Below are 26,856 nucleotides of genomic sequence, written 5' to 3'. Positions count from 1 at the left end.
AACCCCTCAGGGTTTCTCCCTGTTCCCCCTCAACCACTCAGAACAGGAGAATTCACCATTAAAACTTGTAAATGGAGTAACAGTAACCACTGGTCATGTCGTCTAAGACGCTAACAGCTCCACAGGCAAGTTACCGTTTACAGATCGCTGGTGTTTGTGTTAAGCATAGTACCACTCAGTGGCATTGAAAGGCGCTTCTATCTTTTTTTGTTTGTTTGTTTTTAGTTTTTTTTTTTTTTCTTTTTCTGTTTTGGGTAGAAATATTCCTGGGAAACTAGGTAGAAATGCGTTTTCGTTTCCCAATGATTCTTAGGCACAAGTTAGAAAAACCGCTGACCTCCACTAAAATATGTCAGCACATCGGGTTATAAAAAATGCAATTCAGAATCCGCCACATGTGTCTAGACATCTTCACTGAATATACACACATTCAGGTGCAGCACGCGGGGATTATTCCACGGATATTCAAAACTGAGCTCCTTGGTAACTGACCTGTAATTCTGCAGTGTTAAGTTCATCGCTCAGGAACAACTGGAGCTGTCTTTCTTTTGGCTCTATGGTAAAATGCTTTTGCACATCAGACGCTACTGTTTACACCTTCCTAAGCGCCAAGACCGGGACAGTCTTACACGGGGCGGGGGGAGGGGGCGGCGGGGGAGGGGTCAGAAGAGAACGCTGCCTAGGGTGCACGATGCAGTTACTGAGCACGCGCGCAGGGTGGCCCCTGGCGCCTGACCAGCATTCCCTCAGGAGGACAGGTGGTAAGGTGCCGTCATCTGGGAGTGGTGCTGACTCTGGCTGGAGAGGAGGGCCCGGAGGAAGAGCCTCTGTAAACCGGGGACGTGGGGGAGAGTTTAATCGGGCTGGTTGGGTCCCCAGTTTGGAGCTTCCACAGCAACTCTTCGTTGGTTCGGCTCAACCTCTTCTTTTCCTGCGTCTCTTTCTCCACATATTCCTGGAGATTGGCATTTTCCTCTGACAGTTGCCTGCATGGGAGAGAATCACCAGCAGTCAGGTGGCAGGCTCGCTGGCTCGTGACACTGAACTTGAGAGCAGGCTGATGGCTACCGGGGGAGGGTGACACGGAATCAGCTCACAGGCCTGCCTCTGCTGGGCTCAGGGAGGGGCCAGTTCTCCTTTACACCCAGCAAAGGCCAGAGGCCGGAGTGGAAAGGTAGAAGTAGTCGTGGGTGTACTGCTAGGGGCCCGCAGGACCACTGACCATGGCACGGGGTGCTGATGGCCACAGCTTTCCCACCACCACCTGCTCCACGAGCATGCCTATGCGACATCGGTCATTAGCTCTGCTGTAAAGGCTACCGTGTGCCTCTAATCTACCTGCTGGACCACAAGCCCTGCGGGATAGGGCCGTGGCTCTGTGTGTTGTCTCCTGACACTCAACATGGCACCCGTCACACAGTAGATATTTGACTGATCAAGGCTGGATAAACAATCTGATAGCGCGTCGTGGCACACGCCTTTATTCCCAGAACTCCAGAGGCAGAGGTAGGAGGATTGCCGTGAGTTCGAGGCCAGCCTGAGACTACATAGTGAATTCCAGGTCAGCCTGGGCTAGAGTGAGACCCTACCTGGAAAAGCCAAAACCAAAACAAAACAACAACAACAACAACGATCCAACAATATCTGCTTTCTGTCTCAAAGGTTAAGTTGCTGGCTTTGTTGCGTATTTTTAAAAATATATTTTATTTATTTATTTATTTGAATATTTTTTGGTCATTTCTATTTATTTATTTCAGAGTGACAGAGAGAGAGAGAGAGAGAGAGAGAAAGAGGCAGATAGAGAGAGAGAGAATGGGCGCGCCAGGGCTTCCAGCCACTGCAAAAGGAACTCCAGACACGTGTGCCCCCTTGTGCATCTGGCTAACGTGGGTCCTGGGGAATTGAGCCTCGAACCGGGGTCCTTAGGTTTCACAGACAAGCGCTTAACCACTAAGCCATCTCTCCAGCCCATTTTGTTGCATATTTTTAGAAAATGAAAGCATCTTTGAGGAATTAACACGAATAAATATGAACGCATTTGATAGCCGCATAGGCTGAGGTCCAGAAAAAGGCCAAAGCTTGTGCCTGCTCTCTCAAGAGGGCCCCTTGCGGGTTCCTGGGGTTTGGAGTCCCTCAACCACATTCTCCACTCTCAGGTTTCATCTATAGAGAAGCATTAACAGCGCACCTAGCTCCCAGGCCTGGGGGCCCATGGGGCCAGGATGATGTGGCTCCAGAACTACTCCTCCTGGTCGACTCTGGGGTGGGACCCGGTGGCAGAGGCAATGACTTGGTGTCGTGCATGCATGAAGGAGTACAAGAAACTGCCAGGGTGAGTGCTGGCGAGAGTGAGCAAATGCAGTCTGAGCGAGGGTATCGGCTTGCACGTTTAACTACACGCAAGGATGAGTGTGAGCAAGTCAGTGTGTGCCTGTGGACCTGTGTGCATGCGCACAGTTGACAGACGCACCACGGCTGCACTGAGGAGTCTGGTCCAGTAGAGTGGGGAGAAGCTCAGGCCTGGGTCTCACCACTGGGAAAGCCAAAAACCTTGCCGTCTCCCCCTCTGGGCCACAGCGGGGAAGGGGCCTCCACACCCTGCCTTGGAAGCAGAACTCCCAGTAGCAGGTATGGCAGGGACAGGCTGAACCAAGATGAGAAGAGTAGGTTTCTGGAAGCCTGGGGGTGTCACCCAGAAGTGACTCTCGTGGTTCTGGAACACCCCACTGCTGATCCTCTCCAGGAAGAAATTTCTGGACCTGCAGTGGAGGCCCTACTGCAGCCGTTATGGACCGCACTGACCTCTCCCAGGCTGTGGGGCCTGGACACATGGCCAGCGTGTACACTAAATGCTTGCAACAGTGTGTTTCTGGTCACGGAGAAGAGACCATGCCAGGAAGCCTCACAGTTCAGGGTGGTGTGTGTGTGGGTGGGTGGGGGAGGCAGAATGAACATTGGGGTACACAGAAGCTCGAGGAAAAAGCCACTCTGAGAGTGACACATAATTAGAATCCAGGCCTACCTACCTGGTGACAACTGTGTTCTGGTCAATCCTTGCTTTGAGGTCTTCATTCTGCTGCTGGAGAACCTGAATCTTTTCTTCCAGGATAATGTTCTTTTCTGCCTGTGAAGGGGACGGGAAAGAAGAGATTCTCAGCAAGGCCACAGGGCAGGCAGAAAACCACTGTCCTCATCTGCCCTTTGAAGGATTATCAAGAACAACATTTTACAATCTGGGCGTGGTGGCTCACGCCTTTAATCCCAGCACTCGGGAGGCAGAGGTAGGAGGATTGCCATGAGTTCGAGGCCACCCTGAGACTACAGAGTGAATTCCAGGTCAGCCTGGGCTACAGTGAGACCCTGTCTTGAAAAACAAAGAAACAAACAAACAATAAAAAAGAACAGCATTTTGTAATCTGTGGTTCCCAATGCACTTGTGCATTGTAAAAACAGGTTAGCGGGGGCATGGTCAGCATTCGGTTTTTAGATAAAATAAAACAGAACAGAAAGTGCCAGTGTGTCTCATATGTAGTGAAAAAAAACTCACTCTGACATGCATCTTAAACATACTTGCATTTTGCATATGTTGCATGTGTGTGCACTGGAGTTTGTGTAAGTTTTTTGTTTTTTTTAAGCACAGGTGTTCGACACCACTGCTTCTGAAAGAGACAATTTGTGGACATCACCAGGGCCTGGTTTCACCAAAGCGTCAACTGCACAGCATCCTGGCCAGGCATGCACACGCCCTCTTATCCACACTCTTCTGAACTGACAGAGGGGTGGAGAGACAAATAGTGTTAGACATACCTTTTCCTTTTGAACCAGAAGCAAAACAGAGAAGCCTAGACATTTGGTACTCAAGTCTGGTTTGCAAAATAGAGCAGCAAAAGTTTAGCTTAAAAAGACTAATGTGGGGCTGGAGAGATGGCTTAGTGGTTAAGCACATGCCTGTGAAGCCTAAGGACCCTGGTTCGAGGCTCCATTCCCCAGGACCCACGTTAGCCAGATGCACAAGGGGGCGCATGCGTCTGGAGTTCGTTTGCAGTGGCTGGAAGCCCTGGCGCGCCCATTCTCTCTCTCTCTCTCTCTCTCTCTCTGTTGCTGTCAAATAAATAAATAAACAAAAAAAAATTAAAAAAAAAAAGACTAATGTGGCTGGGCGTGGTGGCGCACGCCTTCAATCCCAGCACTCGGGAGGCAGAGGTAGGAGGATCGCCGTGAGTTTGAAACCACCCAGAGACTACATAGTGAATTCCAGGTCAGCCTGGGTTACAGTGAGACCCTACCTCAAAATAAATAATAATAACAACAATAAATTCAGGATCGACCTGGGCTAGTGACTCTGCCTCAAAAAGAAAGAAAAAATAACAAAAAGACTTGTTCTCTGAAAGTAGGTTATAGAACCCTTGAACAGTGGCAAAACGTGATGTGTGTTTGTGCAAGAGACACACATATTAAGAAGCAGCTCTAAGGCTGGGTGTGGTGGTGCACACCTTTAATCCCAACACTCTGGAGGCTGGGATAGAAGGATTGCCATGAGTTCAAAGCCATTCTGAGTTACTTACTTAAATTCGAGGTCAGCCTTGAAGACGGTGAGATCCTACCTCACGTGCATACCCCCCCACACACCCCCACACACATCCACACATCTACCACACATACATACACACCCCCACACCCACAATAGCTCTGGGAAGTGTTATGCAGTGGTAACATTATAATTTTCTTATTATCTTATAATTTCCTATAACACACATGTATGGAAATAATAGCAAAGTGAAAAATCATATATATGTATATGTGTATGTGTATATGTATATGTATATGTATATGTATATGTATATGTATATGTATATGTATATGTATATGTATGTGTGTATATATACACACATACATACATCTGATAAAGGTCCTTGGATCAGTTTCCTCCTGAAGATTGGCTCTTGCAGAAGCAAGTGTCCAGCCCTTTCAGTGGACACCCTTTCAGGGACACAAGCCTTTAGCTGGGCCTTGACCCTCTCAGAAGGGGTGAGGTGCTGTGCTCTGTCCCCCTGGGGCTAGTTCCCAGGAGCCCAGCTGGACAGCTGAGGTACAGTGTCAGTAAGAACAAGGTCTTTGTTATGAACTGAATGTCCTTGTCTCGCCAAAACAGGTTATGTTGAAATCTAACCCCCAAGGCAGTGCCAGAAGTTGGGGTCCTTGGGAGACAAGTAGGTCATGACAGTGGAATCCCCATGACTGGGATTAGTGACCTTCTCTCAGGGATCCCAGAGACACCCCTTAGTTCCTTCTGTTGTGTGGATGATTCGAGCACTCAGGCAGGGTCCCACATGGCTCAGTGGTGGGCTCCCAGGGCTCAGCCACGCACTGGCTGAGTGGGACATTGTACTTTCCTCAGGCCTGTATCTTGCCGCTGCCAAGAGCCATGTGGCAGAGCCATGTGCCCTGTGAGTGTGGGAGTTAAAGGACAAGGGCTTGGCTCAGAGCCTGGACACAGTAGTGATGGGCACTCCCTGGCCTCGGTGCTCTTCTCCTCCTGCGGAGCAATGAAGGACATGGCACTGCTGCAGGAAGCTGGAGTGAAGCGAAGCAGAGGCCCTCAAAGCGACAAAATAAAAGAGGCCACCAAGACCCCTTCTCACGTGCGGGAGAGATGGTGCAGCGGTTAAGGCACTTGCAAAGGACCCAGTCAGCTTCAATTCCCCAGGGCCCGCGTAAGCCTGATGCACAAGGTGACGCAAGTGTCTGGAGTTTGTCTGCAGTGGCTGGAGGCCCTGTTGCACCCCTATTTTCTCTCTCTTTCCCCAACCTCTTTTTTTTTTTTTTTTAAAAAAAAAAAGATTCCTTAAGAGAAGGCATCATTTCTGCGGGCTGGAGAGATGGCTTAGCGGTTAAGCGCTTGCCTATGAAGCCTAAGGACCCTGGTTCGAGGCTCGGTTCCTCAGGTCCCACGTTAACCAGATGCACAAGGGGGCGCACGCGTCTGGAGTTCGTTTGCAGAGGCTGGAAGTCCTGGCGCGCCCATTCTCTCTCTCTCCCTCTACCTGTCTTTCTCTCTGTGTCTGTCGCTCTCAAATTAAAAATAAAAATAAAAAATAAAGAGAAGGCATCATTTCTGTACACCTGGCAGCATCAGGAAGGGCGGGAGGGGCGTGCCTCACGGATCACTGACAGGACAGTCACAGTGGTCACTCCCTCGAGCGAGTGACCAACGCACCAGCTTTTCGAGCTCGATGATCCTCTTTTCCTGCTGGTGGATTTGCTGGTTCTTCATCTCCAACACCTGCTGCAGGCTCTTCATGTCTTCTTCCAGGTGCTGATACGGGGCCAGCGCAATCTACAAGGGCAGAGAGCAACGCGGTGTTTGCCAGGGAAAACCCCGTGGGCTCCTATGCCAGTGACCCAGGTCAGCTCGGCTCGGCCGCAGCTCCCCAGCGAGAGACCAGACTGCAAGGGCCCTCCTTCAACCTCCATCTCTGGTTGTGGGAGAGGGAGCAGTAAAACAAAATGGAAATAACAGCACCTCCTTGGTCAGAAGAGCCAACCTAACACTGGCTCTGCATTCCTGGATCCCTGGGGAAGCCCCATACATATCCCCCAAACCCCCGTATGTAGGAAAAGAACAACATTGCTTTAAAAACTGAAAAGTGAAGCCGGGCATGGTGGCACACGCCTTTAAGCCCAGCACTCAGGAGGCAGAGGTAAGAGGATTGCAAAGAGTTTGGGGCCACCCTGAGAATACAGAGTGAATTTCAGGTCAGCCTGAGCTAGAATGAGACCCTACCTTGAAAGGCAAAAAAAAAAAAAAAAAAAAAAAAAGCCTAAAAATCATTTAAGAAAAAGGAATGTTAGAGTGGGGTTGGTGGGTGTAACCATCAAAAAGGCAGAACATCAGTCACATTTGAATTTTAAATAAGCAACAGCAAAAAAGTAAATACATAAAGTTTTAGCAGGGCGTGGCTGTACCGGCCTGTAATTCTAGCTACACAGGAGGCCAAGGCAGGAGGACTGAAAGTTCAAGGCCAGCCTGAGCAAGTTATCAGAATGACGTCTCAAAATATCTTAAAGTGGGGCTGGAGAAGATGGCTTAGCGGTTAAGGTGTTTGCCTGCAAAGCCAAAGGAGCCCGGTTCAATTCCCCAGGTCCCACATCAGCCAAATGCACAAGGGGGCGCACACATCTGGAGTTCGTTTGTAGTGGCCAGAGGCCCTGGCGTGCTCATTTTCTCTCTCTCTCAAATAAATAAATACAAAATTTTTTAAATATGCAAATATCTTAAAGTAGACAGAGGGACACTTCCTGATCCAGCTTCTAGCCTAGGCCAACTAGCTGTCTCCTTGGCTCACCTAAGCCAGAAGATGAAACCCACTCCAAGAAGGGTACAGATTCATGCATGCGAGGGGACAAGCTCTCCGGGCTGCCTGAGCACTCACTAACCACAGCCAGGGCTAAGACAGGGCAGAACCCCCTGACCCTTACTCCCACATGGGCTCCACCCCTTTCTGCTCTCCACATGGAAGGACTTTCCTGAAGCCCTAACGCCCTGTAACAGCCTCAAGCACAGCTACGGGCGTGGAGTACAGCCATGGAATGTAGTTTGCAGAATGTGTGTCATGGGCACCCAGAACCCTGTCTGGGGAGTTCTAAGGGATTCGGCAAGAATAGCTGGTCTGTCTCCGGGAGAGGTTCTGCATTGCTTTAATATCCCGGGCGGGTTGGCCAGCTGTCACTTCACAACAGGTCAGCGGGAGGCCTCCAAGACTCCCGAGGAAGCCAGGCCCGGTGCGTGTGGCCCGGCACCAGGGACCTGGACACCAGTGACTACCTCCAGCTGCTCCTCCGTGTTTTTCCTCAGCGCCTCCTCGAAGCGCCGGGCTCGGTCCCGCAGAGACTGGCTCTGGAAGGTCAATGTGTCCACTTGATCCTGCAAGTGATGATAGCAGATGTTCAGCATGGGCCCCTATAGATGGACGTTGTGGTATCAGCAGCTGGGGTTGAGAGTGCTGGCTGTCCAAGGGGGCTCAGGGGAGCCCCCCACTTACATGATGGAGGGAGATCCCATCGAACACCCCTGGCTGCCCTTTCTCAGTGTCTTTTTTATTTTTATTTATTTGAGAGAGTGACAGACAGAGAAAGAGGCAGAGAGAGAGAGAGAGAGAGAGAGAGAGAGAGAGAGAGAGAGAGAATGGGCCCGCCAGGGCTTCCAGCCACTGCAAACGAACTCCAGACGCGTGCGCCCCCTTGTGCATCTGGCTAACGTGGGACCTGGGGAACCGAGCCTTGAACCGGGGTCCTTAGGCTTCACAGGCGAGCGCTTAACCGCTAAGCCATCTCTCCAGCCCTCAGTGTCTTGTCTAAAAGAGGCATAAAAACCATGGGCACAGATGGGTTCTTACATTGGCACACTGGGCCATTTGATGTCTAACAATGATACAGAAAACAGACAGCGGGTCTGGCTCGGGGGTATGTAGTCCTGCTTTTATTTGTTCGTTTGTTTGTTTGAGGTAAGGTTTCGCTTTAGCCCAGGCTGACCTGGAATTCACTGTGGAGTCTCAGGGTGGCCTCGGACTCACGGTGATCCTCCTACCTCTGCCTCCCTAGTGCTGTGAATAAAGGTGTGCGCCACCACGCCCGGCTAGCCTTGCTTTTAGAAGTGTCACACTCCATCTACCACTAAGAAGCATTATTCCCACTTGCAAAGCCTCAGTGCCCCTGAGAAGCCTTCTACCATGTCCACCAAAAACCCACTTGATCCAGCCACTGTCTGGTCTGCCAAACCTGCCTTCTTCATGCCCCTGGCATCTGTGGGCCACTCATCCCTGTATCCTCTGACCAGATCAGGCCCACCCATGGGCGCTGTCCTGACCCAGCACCCCACACACTCTTTTGGCTGCAGGTCTCAGTCAAGCTCCTCTTTCTAACATGCAAACCTGTACCCATCACCTCACCAGCCAACCCCCACCGCCTTCAGAGTGAAGCGGGCGCTCATCAATACAGTGCCAACGCCGGTCTGTTCTGCTGTCTCACAGTCCATTTCCCTTTCTCTACCAGACCTTTCTGACCCCGGGCCTGGGTGCCACATCCCTGCCACATGCAAGACAGAAGCCACCTAGTCTTGCCCTCCATTTAGACTCTCTCCCCACTAGAGCGACACCCCAGTACCAGTCGTGAGTGGGGCAGCTCTGTGAGTATGTGGAGGGCATGAAGGTATGCCTGAGGCACAGAGTCCGTCCTCAGCTCCCGGGACAAATGCCGCTTCAGAGACGGTCCTCCTCCTACGGGTCCTCCTCCTACGTCCGCCACGGCTCTCATCGTCCCATTCGGGGATGCCGGCTTTGAACCCTCAGTGCTGAGGGAGGAGAGCCACATTCCTTTTGTGTGGCTCATTCACACCGAGGACTCTACAGTCTTGCGCCAAAGGTTCCACTTCTGTCATGTTAAAACATAGGGACGAGGGGCTCCCAGGAACTTTCCCAGCCAGAGTCATGGCCTCACCCCAGTGATCCCTGGGAGCAGGCTCCTCCTAAATCCTGGAACTGCGCGCTGTCGCCGTCATGGTACGGGGCTGGCCATGCTGCTGTCTCCGCTCACCGTTGGCTTTGCTCTGCAAAGCCCCTTTAGATTTTCTTTTTTCTTCCAGTTTTTTTCCATTTCATGTTTAAGAAATAAAAGTCCCTGTGTGGTGCCATCAAATGCAAATGCCGGCCTGCACCAGGGCCATATAATCATCAGTGGGAGCCTGTGCGCCCGCGAACTGATGCACGAAAACCACCCGGCCTAGCCCAGGCCCAGTGCACCGCTGCATTCACCTTCCAGAATGGACTATCAAAGTGTCTGTGGCGCTACAAGACTCCCACACCGAGCCTCGCGGGGGCTGTACAATTAACGCATTTCTTTTTAGCTTCTTCTCCACCATTAAAAAGCAAAATGACGACGAAATGTTAGGCAGTTATCACCCAGGCTAGAACAAATGAACAGAACCATGATTTCTCGGCCAGCTCACCATGGCTCCGCACAGACTCGCAGGGGCAGAATGATCCTGCTGCAGTCAGACCAGATGGAGTGATCGTCAACATGGTCAGGGTTACTTTATGTCAGGCTGAGGGGACAAAGACCCAGCTGGTGGCCTGACCCAGCACGAGCCACTCGGAAGTCAACAGATGACACGAGAAGCATAAACATAGCAAGGCCTGTGGCCAGCAGCGTATTAGAAACAGTCAAGCACTTATCAGCCCTCAGCAAAAGCTGGTGCTATGTGGCCGTCGTACCTGACTTCCCTTAATCTCACACCTTGAGAAGGGGACTGTGATCACCCTGTTTCCTCGAGGTTGTGTCACTGTACAAAACCTCAAAGCCAGAGGACTGGGGACGGCAGATATTTAGACACCAAGCTCAACCAACCTCTAACCACTAAGCTCGCTGTTTTTCCAGCTGCCAGTAGCCTAAGGAAATTGGCCTGAGCAACTTCACCCTCCTCACCAAGTAATCTCCAGCTCAAACAGATGATCTTTTTAAAAAGATTTTATTCATTTTTATTTATTTGAGAGCAACAGACAGAGAAAGAGACACAGAGAGAGAGAGAGAATGGGTGCACCAGGGCTTCGGGCCACTGCAAACGAACTCCAGACACATGTGCCCCCTTGTGCATCTGGCTAACGTGGGTCCTGGGGAATCGAGCTTTGAACTGGGGTCCTTGGGCTTCACAGGCAAGCGCTTAACCACTAAGTCATCTCTCCAGCCCCAAGCAGATAATTTTTTAAAATTATTTTTATTATTTATTTATTGGAGAGAGTGAGAAAGAGATTGGCAGAGAGAGAGAGAGAGACAGACAGATAGACATAGAGAATGGTCATGCCAGGGCCTCCAGCCACTGCAAACAAAACTCCAAATCATGTGCTACCTTGTGCATCGGGCTTACATGGATCCTAGGGACTCAAACCTGGGTCCTTTGGCTTTGCAGGCAAGCGCCTTAGCCACTAAGTCATCTCTCCAGCCCAGATTCTTTGTTTTTAATATTTTATTTTCAAGGAGAGAGAGAGAGAGAGAGAGAGAGAGAGAGAGAGAGAGAGAGAGAAATATATATATAAATGGGTGTGCCAGGCTTTTTGCTATTGCAAATAAATTCCAGATGCATGCACCACTTTGTGCATCGAGCTTTATATATGGGCACTGGGGAATTGAACCAGGGCTGTCAAGCTTTGCAAGCAAGTGACTTTGCCCACTGAGACATCTCTCCAGATTCTTCTGGGTGGAGAGTTAAAGCTCAAATAGGCAGAATGGCGTGAGTATTGTGGTAGAGTCAAGACTCAGTGAGGGAACAAACTCCAAACTGCACCCCAGGCTGTAATATATTATCTGAACAGTACATTTCTCACCGTGACTCTGAATTCTTCCCAGGCGGGAAAGGTATTGTATGATGCATACTGACAGAGGAAAGTAAGCCATTATTAAAGAGGCAAGATTCCAGGATTCAGTTTTTTTTTTTTAATTATTTATTTGAGAGAGAAAGAGAGTGAATGGGTACACCAGAGCCTCTAGCCACTGCAAACGAACTACAGACACATGTGCCATTTTGTGCATCTGGCTTATGTGGGTCCTGGGTAATCAAACCTGGGTCCTTTGGCTTTGCAGGCAAGTGCCTTAACCACTAAGCCCTTTTCTTGTTTCTTTATATAGGTTTCTTAGTTTTCAATGGACGAGTATGACAATTGTTCACTTGATTTATAACTAAGTATTTTGTGAGATTATAAGTGGGTTTCTCATTTCAGTTTTGGATGTTTTCACTAATCACACATGGAAATACAATTGACCAATTGATTGACTTTTCAGCATTGAGGATCCACACACAGTAGGTACTGGATAAATGTTTGTGAGTAGGAGTAATGCTGCAGAAAAGGGAGGAAAACTAACCTGTAATGACAGCCGCAGTTTCTCAAAATTTTCTTCCAACTCTTTCTTTTCAAGTTCATGGGTAGATATCAGTTCTGAAGAGAAGATATCAAATTGTTAAGTCAGTCTTTTAAAAAAGATAAAGTAAGACTTTTATTTTTTTCTTTTGGTTTTTTGAGGTACGGTCTTGCTCTAGCCCAAGCTGATCTGGAATTCACTATGTAGTCTCAGGGTGGCCTCGAACTCACGGCGATCCATCTACCTCTGTCTCCAGAGTGTTGAGATTAGAGGCGTGCACCACCATGCCTGGCAGAGGAAGACTTTTGTCAGATGAGGGTAGTGACTTTAGGTTAATAAATAAATGGCTGCTGGCGACAGCAGATTCAAGGTTTAAAAAGGTTTTCTTCCTCTGGTTTGAAATTGAATGTGATGGTCAGACGGTGGTTTGTGAAGAGAGAAAGAAAGGAGGAGGGGAAGCAAACAGTGCATACACGTATGCACGCGTACACACACACACACACACACACACACACACACACACACAGGCACAAACTTCCCCACCCTGACTAACCTGACCAAGTAAGATCCTTTGTGCGCAGTACCAAAGGATCCTTCCACCTTTCCTAACGGTAGAACAGCCTGGGATTAATGTCCCCTTTCCTTCCCTCCCAGAGCTTTCCTTCCTGCTGTGATACTACCACCCTCAGCAAGCTATCCAAGGACAGAGCAGACATAGCAATCTGGTGTGGGTATGGGGATGGGGAAGGAGACCAGCACATCTCCATGGTCACGGAGCCACGCCATGAGGACCCAGATTCCTAGGATTTGCTTGCACGAAGATCCAATGTGAAGCCACTCAGACAGAAGGCAGAAACTGGTTGCACTGGCCCTTCTCTGAGGATTTGGAATGATTCTGTTCTGAGGAAAAATAAAATCACTATCCAAGCAGTAATTTTGCAAGTTGGGTGGAAGGCAAATGTCCTGTACTCAGCAAGTGGGATCTGTTTCCCTGCAGATGGGAAACTATTAATTCGCCGGGTGAAGCCCATCTCACTCTGGCTGCGCCAGCAACTCGTTTTCACGTTGCAGCTCGAGGGAGGGAAGGTCTCATTAATCAACCCAGATCCCCGGCGCGGAACAGGAGAGTCAGGAGACCAACACTTAGACTGGTGTGGAGGACATGCACTGTAAGTAGATAAACTTTGTGGTTTCCATTGACCCAAAATTTAAAACTAATAGTGGTAAGGGTGGCAAAGAAATTTAGTTGTCATAACTGAAATTTACACTTGAATTTAAAAAAATAAGAGTTTGGATGATTTCACTGATTAAAAAAAGAAAAGTGGCCTTCTGGTCCACCTGCCTCTGTAAATGAGTCTGTTTACTGGTCACTGAGACAAGCCACTATACTGACCATGATAATGAATGTTAATCCACCATGTGATATTCCCACAGTGTCCTGAAATTATACATAGTTCAAAGGCCTATAATGTGGTGTCTAAATAAGACTTCAGTTGTCAGGAAAGAAAAAAAAAAAATCTACCAGGCTTATTTATGTGCAAATCCAGAACCAAAAGCAACACTAGAGCTTGCCCTGTTATGCACATGGCCAGTCTCTTTCCTGAGGTCTGGTCCCTGTGGTGCAGTGACAGACATAGCCAGGTGACCCCAGAACCCCCAAGAAAAAAGGAAAGCCAGTATCTTTTCTGAAGATGCCATAAATCACTGCTTTTTAAATAAAAAAAAATAACTTATTTATTTATTTAAGAGAAAGCAAGAGAGAGAGAGAATGAGTATGCCAGGGCCTTCAGCCACTGCAAACAAACTCCAGACACATGTGCTACCTTGGGCATCTGGTTTACACTGATCCTAGGGAATTAAACCTGGGTCCTTTGGCTTTGCAGGCAAGTGTCTTAACCGCCAAGCCATCTTTCCAGCCCTAAATTTTGTTTTATTTATTTATTTGAGACAGACAGAGAGATAGAGAGAAAGAGAGAGAGAGAGAGAGAGAGAAGGAATGAGCATGCCAGGGCCTCCCAATGCATGTGCCGCTTTGTGCATCTAGCTTACGTGGATACCGGGAAATCAAACGTGGGTCCTTAGGCTTTACAGGCAAGCACCTTAACTGCTGAGCCATCTCTCTGGCTCCAACTTGGACTTTTTAACTCACTAATGATTCCTGGAGGTAGTCGGGCTGGTGCCCCAGGAAGGTAACAACATGAGTATAAAATACTGTGTAGTAAGTTTTACTGTTTTAAGAGGATTGTTTTTAAAATGATAAAAAAAAAACTGATCATAATTCTCAGATCTTAAAAATGTGTCAGTCCCTTGTTAAATTCGTTGCTTTTAATATATAATTTAGCAGCCAGCTAACTGGAGGGGAAAAAAGTAAAATGATGGTAAAGTTTATTTTATTTTAGAATTTTTATTTATTTTGCAAGCAGAGAGAGACCGACAGAGAAAATGGGCCTCCAGCCACTGCAAATGGACTCCAGGTGCATGTGCCACTTTGTGCATCAGGCTTTTAATAGGTACTGGGGGAATCGAACCAGGGATAGCAGGCTTTGCAAGCGAGCACCCTTAACCACTGAGCCATCTCCGCATCCATCCATGGGTCTTTTCACAAAGGAAGCCACCCAAATTTGCACCAGGAAGAAAAGAGGAGAAGAGGGGAAAGGAGGGCTCCTTGCTCTGAAGCTGAAGGTTTTTTTTTTAATTAATTAATTTATTTATTTGAGAGCGACAGACACAGAGAGAAAGACAGATAGAGGGAGAGAGAGAATGGGCGCGCCAGGGCTTCCAGCCTCTGCAAACGAACTCCAGATGCGTGCGCCCCCTTGTGCATCTGGCTAACATGGGACCTGGGAAACCGAGCCTTGAACCGGGGTCCTTAGGCTTCACAGGCAAGCGCTTAACCGCTAAGCCATCTCTCCAGCCCAAGCTGAAGGGTTTGGGTTTGCACAGCCCACCCCTGCCTATTGCACCCAGGCTGGCAGCTACCTTGGACTTTGTGGTCATGGTCATCCTGCAGGATGGTGATGGCAACTGTGTGGTTATTTTCCATCTCCAGGAGAGCGGCCTCGTGGCTGGCGGTGATGTCTTCCACCTGAAGGAGAGGCACCGTTACTGGTTATCCAGAGAACCGAGAGTGACTGCCTTGCTGGGAACCAAACCCAGGGCCTTGCACACACTATGTGAGTCCTCTGTCAGTGAGCTACACTCCCCCAGCCCTGTTTTCACATGTTCTGATGTTATCGCTCAACCACTCAGTATTTTGCTGTTTTGTTTTTTGTTATTGTGGCTAGACTCTTGTTTAATTGCAAACGTATGACTTACTGGAGTTAACTACCCAGCATAACCTTTCTGCATGACTGCCATCCTCTCCCGAACATGGTATATGATTCAATGTCTATCTAAATTCTTTGCTAGTAACCCCTTGTCAAACACCCATTACACATTGTAACACAGATACATATGTACACACACACGTATACACCTCCATAATCAGTTTAACAAAACAATGCCCATATTCTTGACCTGCTTTTACTTGAATTTATTTTGTGATAGAAACCGAGAGAGAAAGAGGTTGTGGCGGGGGGAGATAGTGGGCATGCCAGGGCCTTCAGCTACTGCAAACTCCAGATACGTGCGCCTCCTTGTGTGCATGTGCGGCATTGCATGCTTTTGCGTCACTGTGCATCTGGCTATCTGGCACCTGGAGATTTGAACATGAGTTCTTAGGGTTCACAGACAAGTGCCTTAACCAGTAAGCCATCTCTCCAGCCCGTGAACTTTTTGTTTGTTTGTTTGTTTCTTGAGCTAGGGCCTTGCTCTAGCCCGGGCTGACCTAGAATTCATTACATAGTCTCAGGCTGGCCTTGAATTCACAGTGATCCTCCTACCTTGGCCTCCCTAGTGCCTGGCTGAACTTTTTATCCTATTTTATCTTGTCTGAAAGAATACCACTTTCAAGTTATTCAGTTTGTTTCGTGGCCTACAACTGTGTCAAAATCTGGCATTGAAAAAGCACAAAAATAGACAATATGGCCAGGCCCTGAAGTTCTACGATGGCCTGGTTAGGGAAATATTGCTTCCTACTGCTAACATTCAGCCACTACTGGAAAGCTTCATTTCTCTGGGAACAATCCACATATTTTTTCCTGTGATCCAGAAGGAAGGGCTCTCTATAAAGAATGAAACCTGCTGATCAACACATGGGGATATTTTTATTTATTTATTGAGAGAAAGAGAGAGAGAGAAGGATGAAGAGAGGAGATACAGAATGGGTACACCAGGGCCTCTTGCCACTGCAAACATACTCCAGATGCATGTGCCACTTTGTGCATCTGGCTTTATGTGGGTATTGGGGACTTGAACCCAGTCCATTGGGCTTTCCAAACAAGCACTTTTTTTATTTAAAAATTTGGGGGCTGGAGAGATGGCTTAGTGGTTAAGCACTTGCCTGTGAAGCCTAAGGACCCCAGTTCGAGGCTCAATTACACAGGACCTACATTAGCCAGATGCACAAGGGGGCACACGTGTCTGGAGTTCGTTTGCAGTGGCTGGAGGCCCTGGCACGCCTATTCTCTCTCTCTCTCTGCCTCTTTCTCTCTCTGTCTGTCACTCTCAAATAAATAAATCAGAATAATAAACAAAAAAAAATTTGTTCAGTCATCACATGATTAAATATCTAACAAAGGGCTGGAGAGATGGCTTAGCAGTTAAGGTGCTTGTCTGCAAAGCTTAAGAACTCATGTTCGAGCCTCCAGGTCTCAGGTAAGCCAGACACACAGTGACACAAACGCACAATGTTGCATGTGCGCACAAGATGGCGCACGTGTCTAGAGTTCGTTTGCAGGGGCTGAAGGCCCCAACATGCCCGTTCTCTCTCCCTCTCTATCTCAAAATGAATAAATAAAAAATATCTAACAAAAACAACCTGAGAGAGGAGAGGTTGATGGTGTCAGAAGATTCATTTGGTCCACAGCTGCTTGGCCTCACGTGCTTGGGCACAATGCCATTGTGGTGGGAGCTTGTGGTGGGGGCAGCACCTCACTTCATAGTGGACAGGAAGCAGAAAAGGGGAAGGGAACCTCAAAGCCACACTCTGTCATCTAGTTACACACCTCACCTCCCAGTGTGATCTAGCTGTACCCTAAGTCCTCGTTTCTACCACTTCTCAAAATAGCTCCACCTCGTGGGATCAAGCATTCGACACATGAAGTAGCAGGAGACGTTTCACATTCCTACCATCACAGTGGATAGATTCCCATTTTGGGCTATCTCATTTCATGGGAAACTTCGCCTGACCCCCACCCACCTCTCCCTACAGGGATGGAAACAGCTTTGTGTATACTAGGCAAGCATTCTATTGCTCAGCTATACTTACTGCACATGCTTGACTAAGGAGTATTTCACTTGAGGCTCAGAGCTATGGATCAACTGAGCAGAAAGACTGATTACATCAGTATTTAATCATCCCATTCCTGTTTATATGAGATTTTAATGGAACCTTTGACCAAAGGCTTTAAGCTTAATGGAAAAATAAATCACTGGTTTTAAAACAACAAAAAGGAGGGCTGGAGAGATGGCTTAGCGGTTAAGTGCTTGCCTGTGAAGCCTAAGGACCCCGGTTCGAGGCTCGGTTCCCCAGGTCCCACGTTAGCCAGATGCACAAGGGGGCGCACGCATCTGGAGTTCGTTTGCAGAGGCTGGAAGCCCTGGCACGCCCATTCTCTCTCTCTCCCTCTATCTGTCTTTCTCTCTGTGTCTGTCACTCTCAAATAAATAAATAAATAAATAATAAAAAAAAAAGGAAAAGGCAATATCTTTTCTTTCTGCTCTACTACAGATGTCAGTTAAGCCATGGCACTCTCTGTCCACACATTATCTAGAGTTTTTCACTTACACAGCTTGGTATAATTAAAAAACAATTATTGGTCCTTGATAGGATTCAAATTAAGATGAAAGGACTAAGTTCTAGAAGAGTCTGTGTGTCCCTGGAGGTGGATATGACTTAATTGGCAACGGTATATTATGTTTGTGACTCTGGTGTCGGCCTTTCTGGTGTGCTGAACAACACGTCTTTGGCTTTATCCAACACATTAAGGAAGAGGGAAGGGGCATGTTCTGTTTACCTCTGCCTCCAGGAGGTGCTTTTGTGAATGAAATACGTCCTAATTCCAAAAGTCCATACAGAATTGGAGAATGGTCAGTGTCGTGGCTTGATTTGGTGTCCCCAATAGACTCATGTGTCCTGAATGCTAGGCCACCCAGTTGGTGGCAATTTGGGAACTGGAGCCTCCTGGAAGAGGTGTACTCTTGGGGCCGGGTTTATGGGTGTTACAGCCACCTTCCTCTCTCAAGTGTTTGGCTCACTCCTCTGTTGCTGTGGTCTACCTAATGGTGGCCAGGAGGTGATGTCTACCCTCTGCTCATGCCATCGTTTTCCCCTGCCGTCACGGAGCTTCCCCTCGAGTCTATATGACAAAATAATCCCTTTCCTCCCACAATATGCTTGTGGTTGGTTTTTTTTTTTTTTTTTCTTTTTGTACAGCAATGTGAAGGTAACTGCAATTGTCAGCATGTTTGGAAAAAGCCCAGCGAGATCCCATGAGCCAGCAGTGGAACACAGCAATTCTTGCTCTTTAGTGATTTGAGTTTCATGAATTTTGTGGTTTGAAAGCATACCTCTCCTCTCTCTTGTCTCACTGATCAATGTCTAGGACATCTCTTCCTATGACATCTGGTTCCCTTTTAGAGCATGGGTTCATGGTTATGAAGCAACCAGGAAGGATTCCCGGCCTGAGAAGACCTCAGAACCTTCTGAAGACATCTTCATGGATTTAGACAAGCTTGTCCAGAGGAAGGACAAGATGATCTCAAGCATCGCAGCTCACAAGACCAGAGACAGGGTCTGGAGAGATGGCTTAGCGGTTAAGGTGTTTGCCTGCAAAGCCAAAGGACCCAGGTTTGATTCCTCAGGACCCAAGTAAACTAGATGCAAAAGGTGATGCATGTGTCTGGAGTTTGTTTGCAGTAGTGGCTGGAGGTCCTGGCACATCCATTCATTTTCTCTCTCTCTCTCTTTCTCGCTTTCTACTTCTCTCTCTGTGTCTCCCAAATAAATAAATTAATTAATTAAAAAAAAAACAGAGACAAAAAGTGCTTGTCCATTGTCAGCCTGTTGCAAACTTCTGCTAGCTGAACCAGTCTTTTCTTTGAGCCAGATCCCTGGGTACCAGCCCCTTACAATTATGGCTGATCCACATTCTGCCCTCCCCAAAGGCAGAATTATGGAACCTACCATGGAGGAGGCTGTCAAGCTGCCCATCAAACAGTCCTTTTCCCTAAAGCATGACTCTGCCCCAAGCCTGTCTGCTCTTTTGCAGAGCTGGGTAGAGCAGAGCCAGAGGCTAGAAAGCCACTCTCTCAGATAAGAAAAAAAATAAGAGTTTTAGATTTTAATTCATTTTTAAGACTATTTTAAATGTATTATTTATTTATTTGACACAGAGAGAGAAAGAGGCAGGCAGAAAGAGAGAATGGGTGTGCCAGGGCCTCCAGTCACTGCAGACGAACCGCAGATGCGTGCGTCCCCTTGTGCATCTGGCTAACGTGGGTCCTGGGGAATTGAACTGTGGTCCTTAGGCCTCACAGGCAAACACCTTAACTGCTAAGCCATTTCCCCAGCCAGAGTTTAATTCATTTAACCATTTGTGAAGTGCAATTATCTAGGGCTTTGGCAATCCACTCAGAGAAGACATATTTTGAATGAAAAAAACATGCGTCCTACATTGTGTCTCCTTTTCTCATTCAGCCCAAACCAGAGAAAACTCCCATTTGCCCCCATCCTGGACCAGCGATCTCATTAGACCAGCCAGAGGGGGTAGGCTTCCCAGCACCCTCCCGATGTCTTTCCTTCTGTGATACCCAGGAGACCCTCCTTCACTCCATCCGTGCCAGTTTCCTGGACCCAGAGCAGGCGGTGGGTTTCTAGTGTGAGCGTGCCTCAACCCCATAGGCTGCTCCAGAGGCTCCCTGTTCTGTGCACTCTGTCCTCTGGTGTGGGGAGTTCTTGGGTTGGAAAGTGAGCTCCCTCCCCACCCTGGGATCTTTCTCTATTGGATGGGAGTCAGTGTGGTTTCCACTCGTGCTGGGGGCTGAGAGTTGGGAGCTGGCTGGGACATGTATTGCGAGACGACGGACAGAGTAGCCCCTGGGCATTCACTCTCACTGGGGGATGCGGTTCCTGCCATGCAGCCAGAAAGGAGGATTTTTCTTTAAGGAGGGCTCCAAGGCTATTCTGGACAGGAGAGAAAGTAAATGCAAACACAAAGAATCTCTGCTTACTTCATGCAGGAGACCCCACAGCTCCAGGAACAAGAGTCCCTGAGGCTGGTGACATGCTGGAGTCAGACAAATTACCCAGTGGGTCTTCCAAGGGTGGTCACAGCCTGGTCCCTGAATACCAGGCTTTTGGGAACTGCCAAAGGCAGCTTAAAAAAAAAAAAAAAAAGAAGGCTGGAAGCTGAACTAAGACAAAATCATATTTAGGAAAAAACTGAGCTTATAGTGAAAATCCATTTCGCCTATGCTTTGAGAAAGGGAATCTGTGGCAACGTGGCTTCTGCTAATGTGTAGGCTGCTGTAGCGGGAGAGATGAATTTGATGAGACACATTTGTCATCATGCTATTTGTTTTTTTAGGTGCTGGGGATAGAACTTGGGGCCTTGCAATATGCTAGGCAAGGATGTTGCCCAAGTCCTCTCACCATGACTTCAAAAATGAGAGTTCCTAGCCCGGCGTGGTGGCACATGCCTTTAATCCCAGCACTCGGGAGGCAGAGGTGGGGGATTGCCGTGGGTTCCAGGTCAGCCTGGGCTAGAGTGAGACCCTACCTCGAAAAACAAGAGAAAGAAAGAGAGAGAGAGTTAGTTAGTTAGTTCCTGGGGCTGGAGGAATGGCTTAGCAGTTAAGGCATTAGCCTGCAAAATCAAAGGACCCAAGTTCGATTCCCCAGGACCCACATTAGCAAGATGCACAAGGGGGCACACGCATCTGGAATTTGTTTGCAGTGGCTGGAGGCCCTGGAGCGCCCATTCTCTCTCTCTGTTCCTCTTTCTCTGTCAAATAAATAAATACATAAATAAAATGAACTCCAGACGTATGAGGCTCCTTGTGCATTTAGCTAATGTGGGAATCGAACCTGGGTCCTTTGGCTTTGCAGACAAATGCCTTAACCTCTCAGGCATCCCTCCAGCCCTGGTTCAGGAATTTTATTTGAGCTTATAATTTGGCTGGAGGAGGCTTTTCTGCAGGGAGAGGAGGGGAGGATCTGAATTCCAATCTCAGATCCACAAAGTGTCTGAGTTCTGCCTGGGTTCTCTGTGCTTTGCTTTGCTGTTTTTGTTGTTGTTGTTTTCAATTTTATTTATTTATTTATTTTTTTGCTCTTGCTTTTGGTGGTGGGCTCTCACTTTACTTCCCCTGGATCTGTAAGCTTCAAATAAATCCCCTTCTTCCTATAACTGTGTCTGGTCTGTGTGAGGTTCATCCCAGTGACCTGAGGATGTCTCCTACAACTGTCATTCATTATTTCTCTCCACAAACACCTGTCTTGGGCCTTCAGGGACAGAGTCCCAGCAGGAACGGCTGTAAGATTCTGAGTGAGTGCTTGGCCCCAGGAGGAGTCTACCCTGCCTTCTTCAAGGCTGTGGGGATTCTAGCATTCTCACTTATAAACTGGGGCTAAGAGTGGTCTAACCTAACAGGGTGATTATGAGGAGCCAATGAGTTTGTGTATGTCAAGCATGCAGAACCAGGGCTACATATATGTTTGCCTGTTAGCATCACTGCCCACATGGACATGCAGGTGACAGGTGATCAAGAGGGGACAAGTATAAAACCGAATATGACAGTTGTAAATGCTCAGAAACTACTGAAGCGGGGAGTTGGACAGGGAAAGTGTGCATGCCAGGAGCGGCAAACTGTATTTTTAGGTCAGGAAAGACCTTGATGATAACATGCCGTCAGCAAGGAAGGGGGAGGGAAGGGTGCTGAGGAATGTCTGGAGGGAGAACACTCCAGGCACCGATACAGCATGTGCCAAAACCATGAGGAGGGGCTGGAGAGATGGCTCAGCCGTTAAGGCACTTGCCTGCAAAGCCAGAGGACCCAGGTTCGATTCCCCAGGACCAACATAGGCAAGATGCACAAGGTGGCACAATGTGTCTGGAGGTTGTTTGCAGTGGCTGGAGGCCCTGGCAAGCCCATTCTCTCTCTCTCAAATAATTAAATGGAAACAAAATATTTAAAAATATTTTAAGGCGCGAGGGGAGGGGGTCTGGAGGGTTTGTTTAGCGGGTAAGACCTTCGTCTGCAAAGCCAAAGGACCCAGGTTCGATTTCCTAGGACCCAGGTAAGCCAGATGCACAAGGTGGTGCATGCATCTGGAGCTCGTTTGCAGTGGCTGGAGGCCCTGGTGCGCCCATGCTCTCTCTCAAATAATTAAATGGAAACAAAATATTTAAAAATATTTTAAGGCGTGTGTGGGGGGTGGGGGTCTGGTGGGTTTGTTTAGCAGGTAAGACCTTTGCTGCAAAGCCAAAGGACCCAGGTTCTATTTCCCAGGACCCACGTAAGCCAGATGCACAAGGTGGTGCATGCATCTGGAGTCCGTTTGCAGTGGCTGGAGGCCCTGGCATTCCCATTCTCTCTCTCTCTATCTCAGATAATTAAAAAAAACCAAAAAAAAAAACTATCCTGAGGAGTAGTGAGGGGGTCTGCGCAGCTGGAAGGGAAGCGGACAAGGTCAGGAGGAGGAAGCGTGAACTTGACCGCAAGCTCGCTTGCTTGCGAGGTGCTGGGCGCCCCCTGCCCTCTGCGTTGCGCAGCCCGGGCTGCGCCGCAGACTAACCTGCTCCTGGTGCTGACAACGCACGCGCAGCAGCTGGCCGTGGTGCTCCTCCTGCAGGCGCGCGCTCTCCGCCTGGAACTGCCGCTGCAGCCGCTCCCGCAGCTCCTGCAGCTCGGCCTGCTGCTGCCAGCCCAGCCGCCTCAGCTCCTCCTCGAGCCGCAGCTCCAGCGCCTCCTTCTCCTTCTGCAGTTTCTCACATTTGGCCGTGTTGAAGGCTGTGGACCGCACAGAGATTCTTAGCGCTTGGACCCGCCCTTTTTATCTTGCGCGCTGAGCCTACCTGAGGTTTCAAAAAATGTCACCTATTTTGAACATTGAAGTAGGGGCGGAAAAGATGGGTGGCTCTAAAGGCGCTTGCTTGCAAAGCCCGATGGGCCAGGGCTGGGTTCCTCAGTACCCACGGAGAGCCAGATAAGCTAAGTGGCACATACTTCCGGAGTTCGTTTGCAATGGCAGGAGGCCCTGGTGTGCCCAAGCTCGCTCTGTGTCGGCCTCTTTCTCTTTGCCTGCCCCCCCTCAAAAAAGTTAAAAAAAAATTTAAAATAGAAGCCACAGGATTGTGGGTAGTATAACTCAGTGGTAGTATGATGCTTGCTTTTTTTTTTTTTTTTTTTGGTTTTTCGAGGTAGGGTCTTGCTTTAGCCCATGCTGACCTGGAATTCACTATGTAGTCTCAGGGTGGCCTTGAACTCAATGGCGATCCTCCTACCTCTGCCTCCTGAGTGCTGGGATTAAAGGCGTGGGCCACCACGCTGGTAGCATGCTTTCTTATTATTCTGTCCCAACACCACCCCCATCCATTTCATCCCCAACACCACAATAAACTAACTAACAAGCCACTAGCACATAAAATTTTTAGAGGGCTGAAAGGACAGCTCTATGATTAAGGCACCTGCCTGCCAAAGCCTCATGACCCGGGTTCAATTCCCCAGTACCCACGTACACCCACATGCACAAAATGGCGCATGTGTCTGGAGCTCATTTACAGTGGCTGGAGGTCCTGGCATGCCCATTCTGTCTGTCTCTCTTACTCTTTTCTCTATCTCTCTCTGCTTGCATATATGCATACATATGTATATATGTATGTATATATATACATATATGCATATATATATGTATGTATGTGTTTTTCAAGGTAGGGTTTCACTCTAGCCCAGGCTGACCTGGAATTCACTATGTATTTTCAGGGTGGCCTCGAACTCACAGCCATCCTCCTACCTCTGCCTCCTGAGTGCTGGGATTAAAGGCGTGCACCACCATGCCTGGCTTTTAATACACATTTTTAAAAGAAATTTTAGAATGAACCACTTGCGAATAAGATGCTGACCTATTATCACACAAGTCCTCAAGCGTGTCTAGTCTATACTCTGTACAACAGGGATGATCTTCTCCTCACCCACAAGACGCTCACACTAGAAGATGAACAATGGTACAAAAGCACCATCCAATGCTCACAGCTCTTCTGTTTACCTCCTTTCTAGAGTCAGGATCCAGGCCTGAGCCGCCAGCCTCTGACTGCCCTTTCTCCTGGGAGTTTGGGAAAGTTCCTCAGTCTTTCCTGGGCTCACAGGACTTTGATACTTTTAAAGATGACAGACGTGGTGTGTGTAGAATGTCCTTCAATGTGGGACTCTGATGTTTCCTTTGGGTCAAGCATGCTTGGTAGAAATAGCTCAAAAGTGGCTCTTTGTTATTTTTTTTTTTGAGGGAGGAATAGCAGTTTTTAAAATGTAAATTTCTTCTATTCTAATTGTTTGCATAGTGAGTCATAAAAATAATGTACTTCACTGATTATTACATGGTGGTACGGAAAGTGGTTTTCACAGTACAGAGAATAGAATGTTAAAAATTAATCCAGTCTGGGTGTCAAATTTGTTAGGTGTGGTCCTGAACATACATAGATACTAGGGTCTACCGGCTTGAATGAAGTGAGGTGTACCTAGGCAATAAAAGACTGGGGAGGCACTGAGCTCACGTCCACCGGCAGTAAGATGGCATTTTGTCACTTGGTAATGCATACTGGTGCAAAAAGCAGATATAGGGCTGGAGAGATGGCTCAGCGGTTAAAGATGCTTGCTTGCAGAGCCTGATGGCCCCAGTTTGATTCTCCATCCATGCATGAAGCCAGATGCACAAAGTGACACATGCATCTGGAGTGCGTTTGCAGTGGCAAGAGACCCTGTCATGCCCTTCTCCCTTTCTCTCTCTCTCTCTCGTTGCAAATAAGTAAGTAAATATTTAATTTAATAAAGGCAAACTTGGTCAAAAGTGACACAGTGGAGGGAGGTCTGGAGTCTCCCTCTACCTCTGATCATGGGAGTCTGTGGTCCCTTCAAAAGGAGCGTAATGGGGTATGTAATTCGGCTCAGTGATAGAGCACTTGTGTAGTGTTAGGTATGGGCTTCTAGGTTCACTACACACGCACGCACACACGCACGCACATGCGCATAACTTAGTTAACGGGATTGATGAGTAAATTGGTCCAGGTTTAGTGACAGCATCGAGTTGGCCCAGCTGTCAGGATCTCCATCTGGGTAAAAGAGCCCCAAGAGAGAGAGGGGTGGGGGGAGCGCTTTATTCCAGGATGACTGCGTTTTAACAGCCTAGAATAAAGATCTTGGAATGCTAGGTAAAAACAGAAATTGGTGGATCAGACAAGGTGTGACTGAGCCAAGTAGATGGGCAAGCAGTTTCATCTACACTGAAAGCAGCTTCATACAACAGACAGCCACGAGGGCCCCAGAAAGATTTATGAATGCTTGGGCGCCCGCTAGAGGGCGCGCTTTGTTTACTGTAACTCAGGATGAACTAAACTTCACAGTGGCCTTCTCCCAATGGACAGGACAAAATAAAGCAAAGACATTCTTAGGTTTGTATGTACTTGAAGAAGTCTCCAGAGAAAAAAAGAAAAAGGGGGTCAAGAAACATGTGAGTGCATGCAAAGGGAAGTGAGAAGTGATCTGTCATCCTTAAGGCTGATCAAGAAGAAGCGCAATACTGATACTCTGATATACAGAGAGCACACGGGAAAACTGGCCCTGCAGGGTTATCAATGGAAACACAATGGTTACAGCTGCTTTGGGAGGAGAGGGGATAAAGACATATTTTTCACAACTTACACCACAGGGTTGAAAGGATGGGGAGGTGACAGCTAAAGGGTATGAACTTCCCTTTGGGTTGATGAAAATGTTCTAAAATAAACTGTCATGATAGACACACAGCTGTGAACATGGAAAATGACTGTGCACAGGACTGGGTGAATTGTATGGTATGACAATTATATCTCAGTCATTTATTTTACCCATAAAAGGAAAGAACATTGAAAAAAAGATATGACAGAGAAGCTATCTCAGAGGATTAAATGTAGGTATTTTTGTAGGAGGGAAATTCATATCCTGATTTAGGACCATGTAATAGTGGTGGAGAGAGATGTTGGCGCACAGGCATGTGCGTGTGCAGATATGTAGAACGTAAGAATGAGTCTGGCTACTTCTAATTCAAATTTATAAAGCCTTGCTTCTCATTGCCATTTCCATGATCATTTTCAAGAAACTGAAGTTTCATAATTGTTCATTTCTGAGACATGGTCTTAATGACTCGTCATGCTGTTTGTGAATTCATTTTAGCTGATGCTATCCTGATATTCATGTCTCCATACATAATCCTCAAGATTTCTTGAATTAGAGGCATTTGTCACCAAAAATTCATCAATCTGTGAACATTTTGGGGGAAAACTTTTGAATTTTTAAACATCTGAAATTTGTGTGAGAACATGTTGATTATATAACTTTGGTTGTTAATAATCAAATGGTGTTGTGAAATGTGGCATTGGCATTTAAAATAATTAACTACATTCCAATAAAATATATCTCTAAATATGTCTTAGAAAGAAAATAGTTTTAAAAAATATTTTTATTTACTTATTTATTTGTAAGCAGAGAGAGAGGAGGGGGAGAGAGAAGAGAGACAGAGAGAATGGGCACACCACAGCCTTAGGCCACTGCAAATGAACTCCAGATGCATGTGCCCCTTTGTGCATCTGGCTTTATGTG

At 47.7% G+C, this 26,856-nt stretch overlaps 1 protein-coding gene across 13 annotated transcripts in view; it reads right to left on the bottom strand.

The window, feature by feature from the left end:
* Positions 1-640: 640 nt before the first annotated feature.
* Mtus2 (microtubule associated scaffold protein 2) overlaps positions 641-26,856 on the bottom strand; it is a 532,186-nt gene continuing 505,970 nt past the window's right edge. For all 13 annotated transcript variants that reach the window (XM_045154627.1, XM_045154628.1, XM_045154631.1 and 10 more), the window contains 7 exons: positions 22,805-23,019; positions 14,887-14,992; positions 11,911-11,984; positions 7,826-7,924; positions 6,218-6,337; positions 3,027-3,124; positions 641-986 (listed from right to left, as the gene is read on the bottom strand). In XM_045154627.1, coding sequence (XP_045010562.1) covers positions 773-986; positions 3,027-3,124; positions 6,218-6,337; positions 7,826-7,924; positions 11,911-11,984; positions 14,887-14,992; positions 22,805-23,019 — 926 coding nt within the window. In that variant the 3' untranslated portion in view covers positions 641-772. The remainder of the gene's footprint in view (positions 987-3,026; positions 3,125-6,217; positions 6,338-7,825; positions 7,925-11,910; positions 11,985-14,886; positions 14,993-22,804; positions 23,020-26,856) is intronic.

Source organism: Jaculus jaculus, chromosome 7, assembly GCF_020740685.1.
Source record: "Jaculus jaculus isolate mJacJac1 chromosome 7, mJacJac1.mat.Y.cur, whole genome shotgun sequence".
Lineage (NCBI taxonomy): Eukaryota > Metazoa > Chordata > Mammalia > Rodentia > Dipodidae > Jaculus > Jaculus jaculus.
Note: the sequence above shows the minus strand (reverse complement) of the source record. Positions and strands in the feature narration are given on the sequence as shown.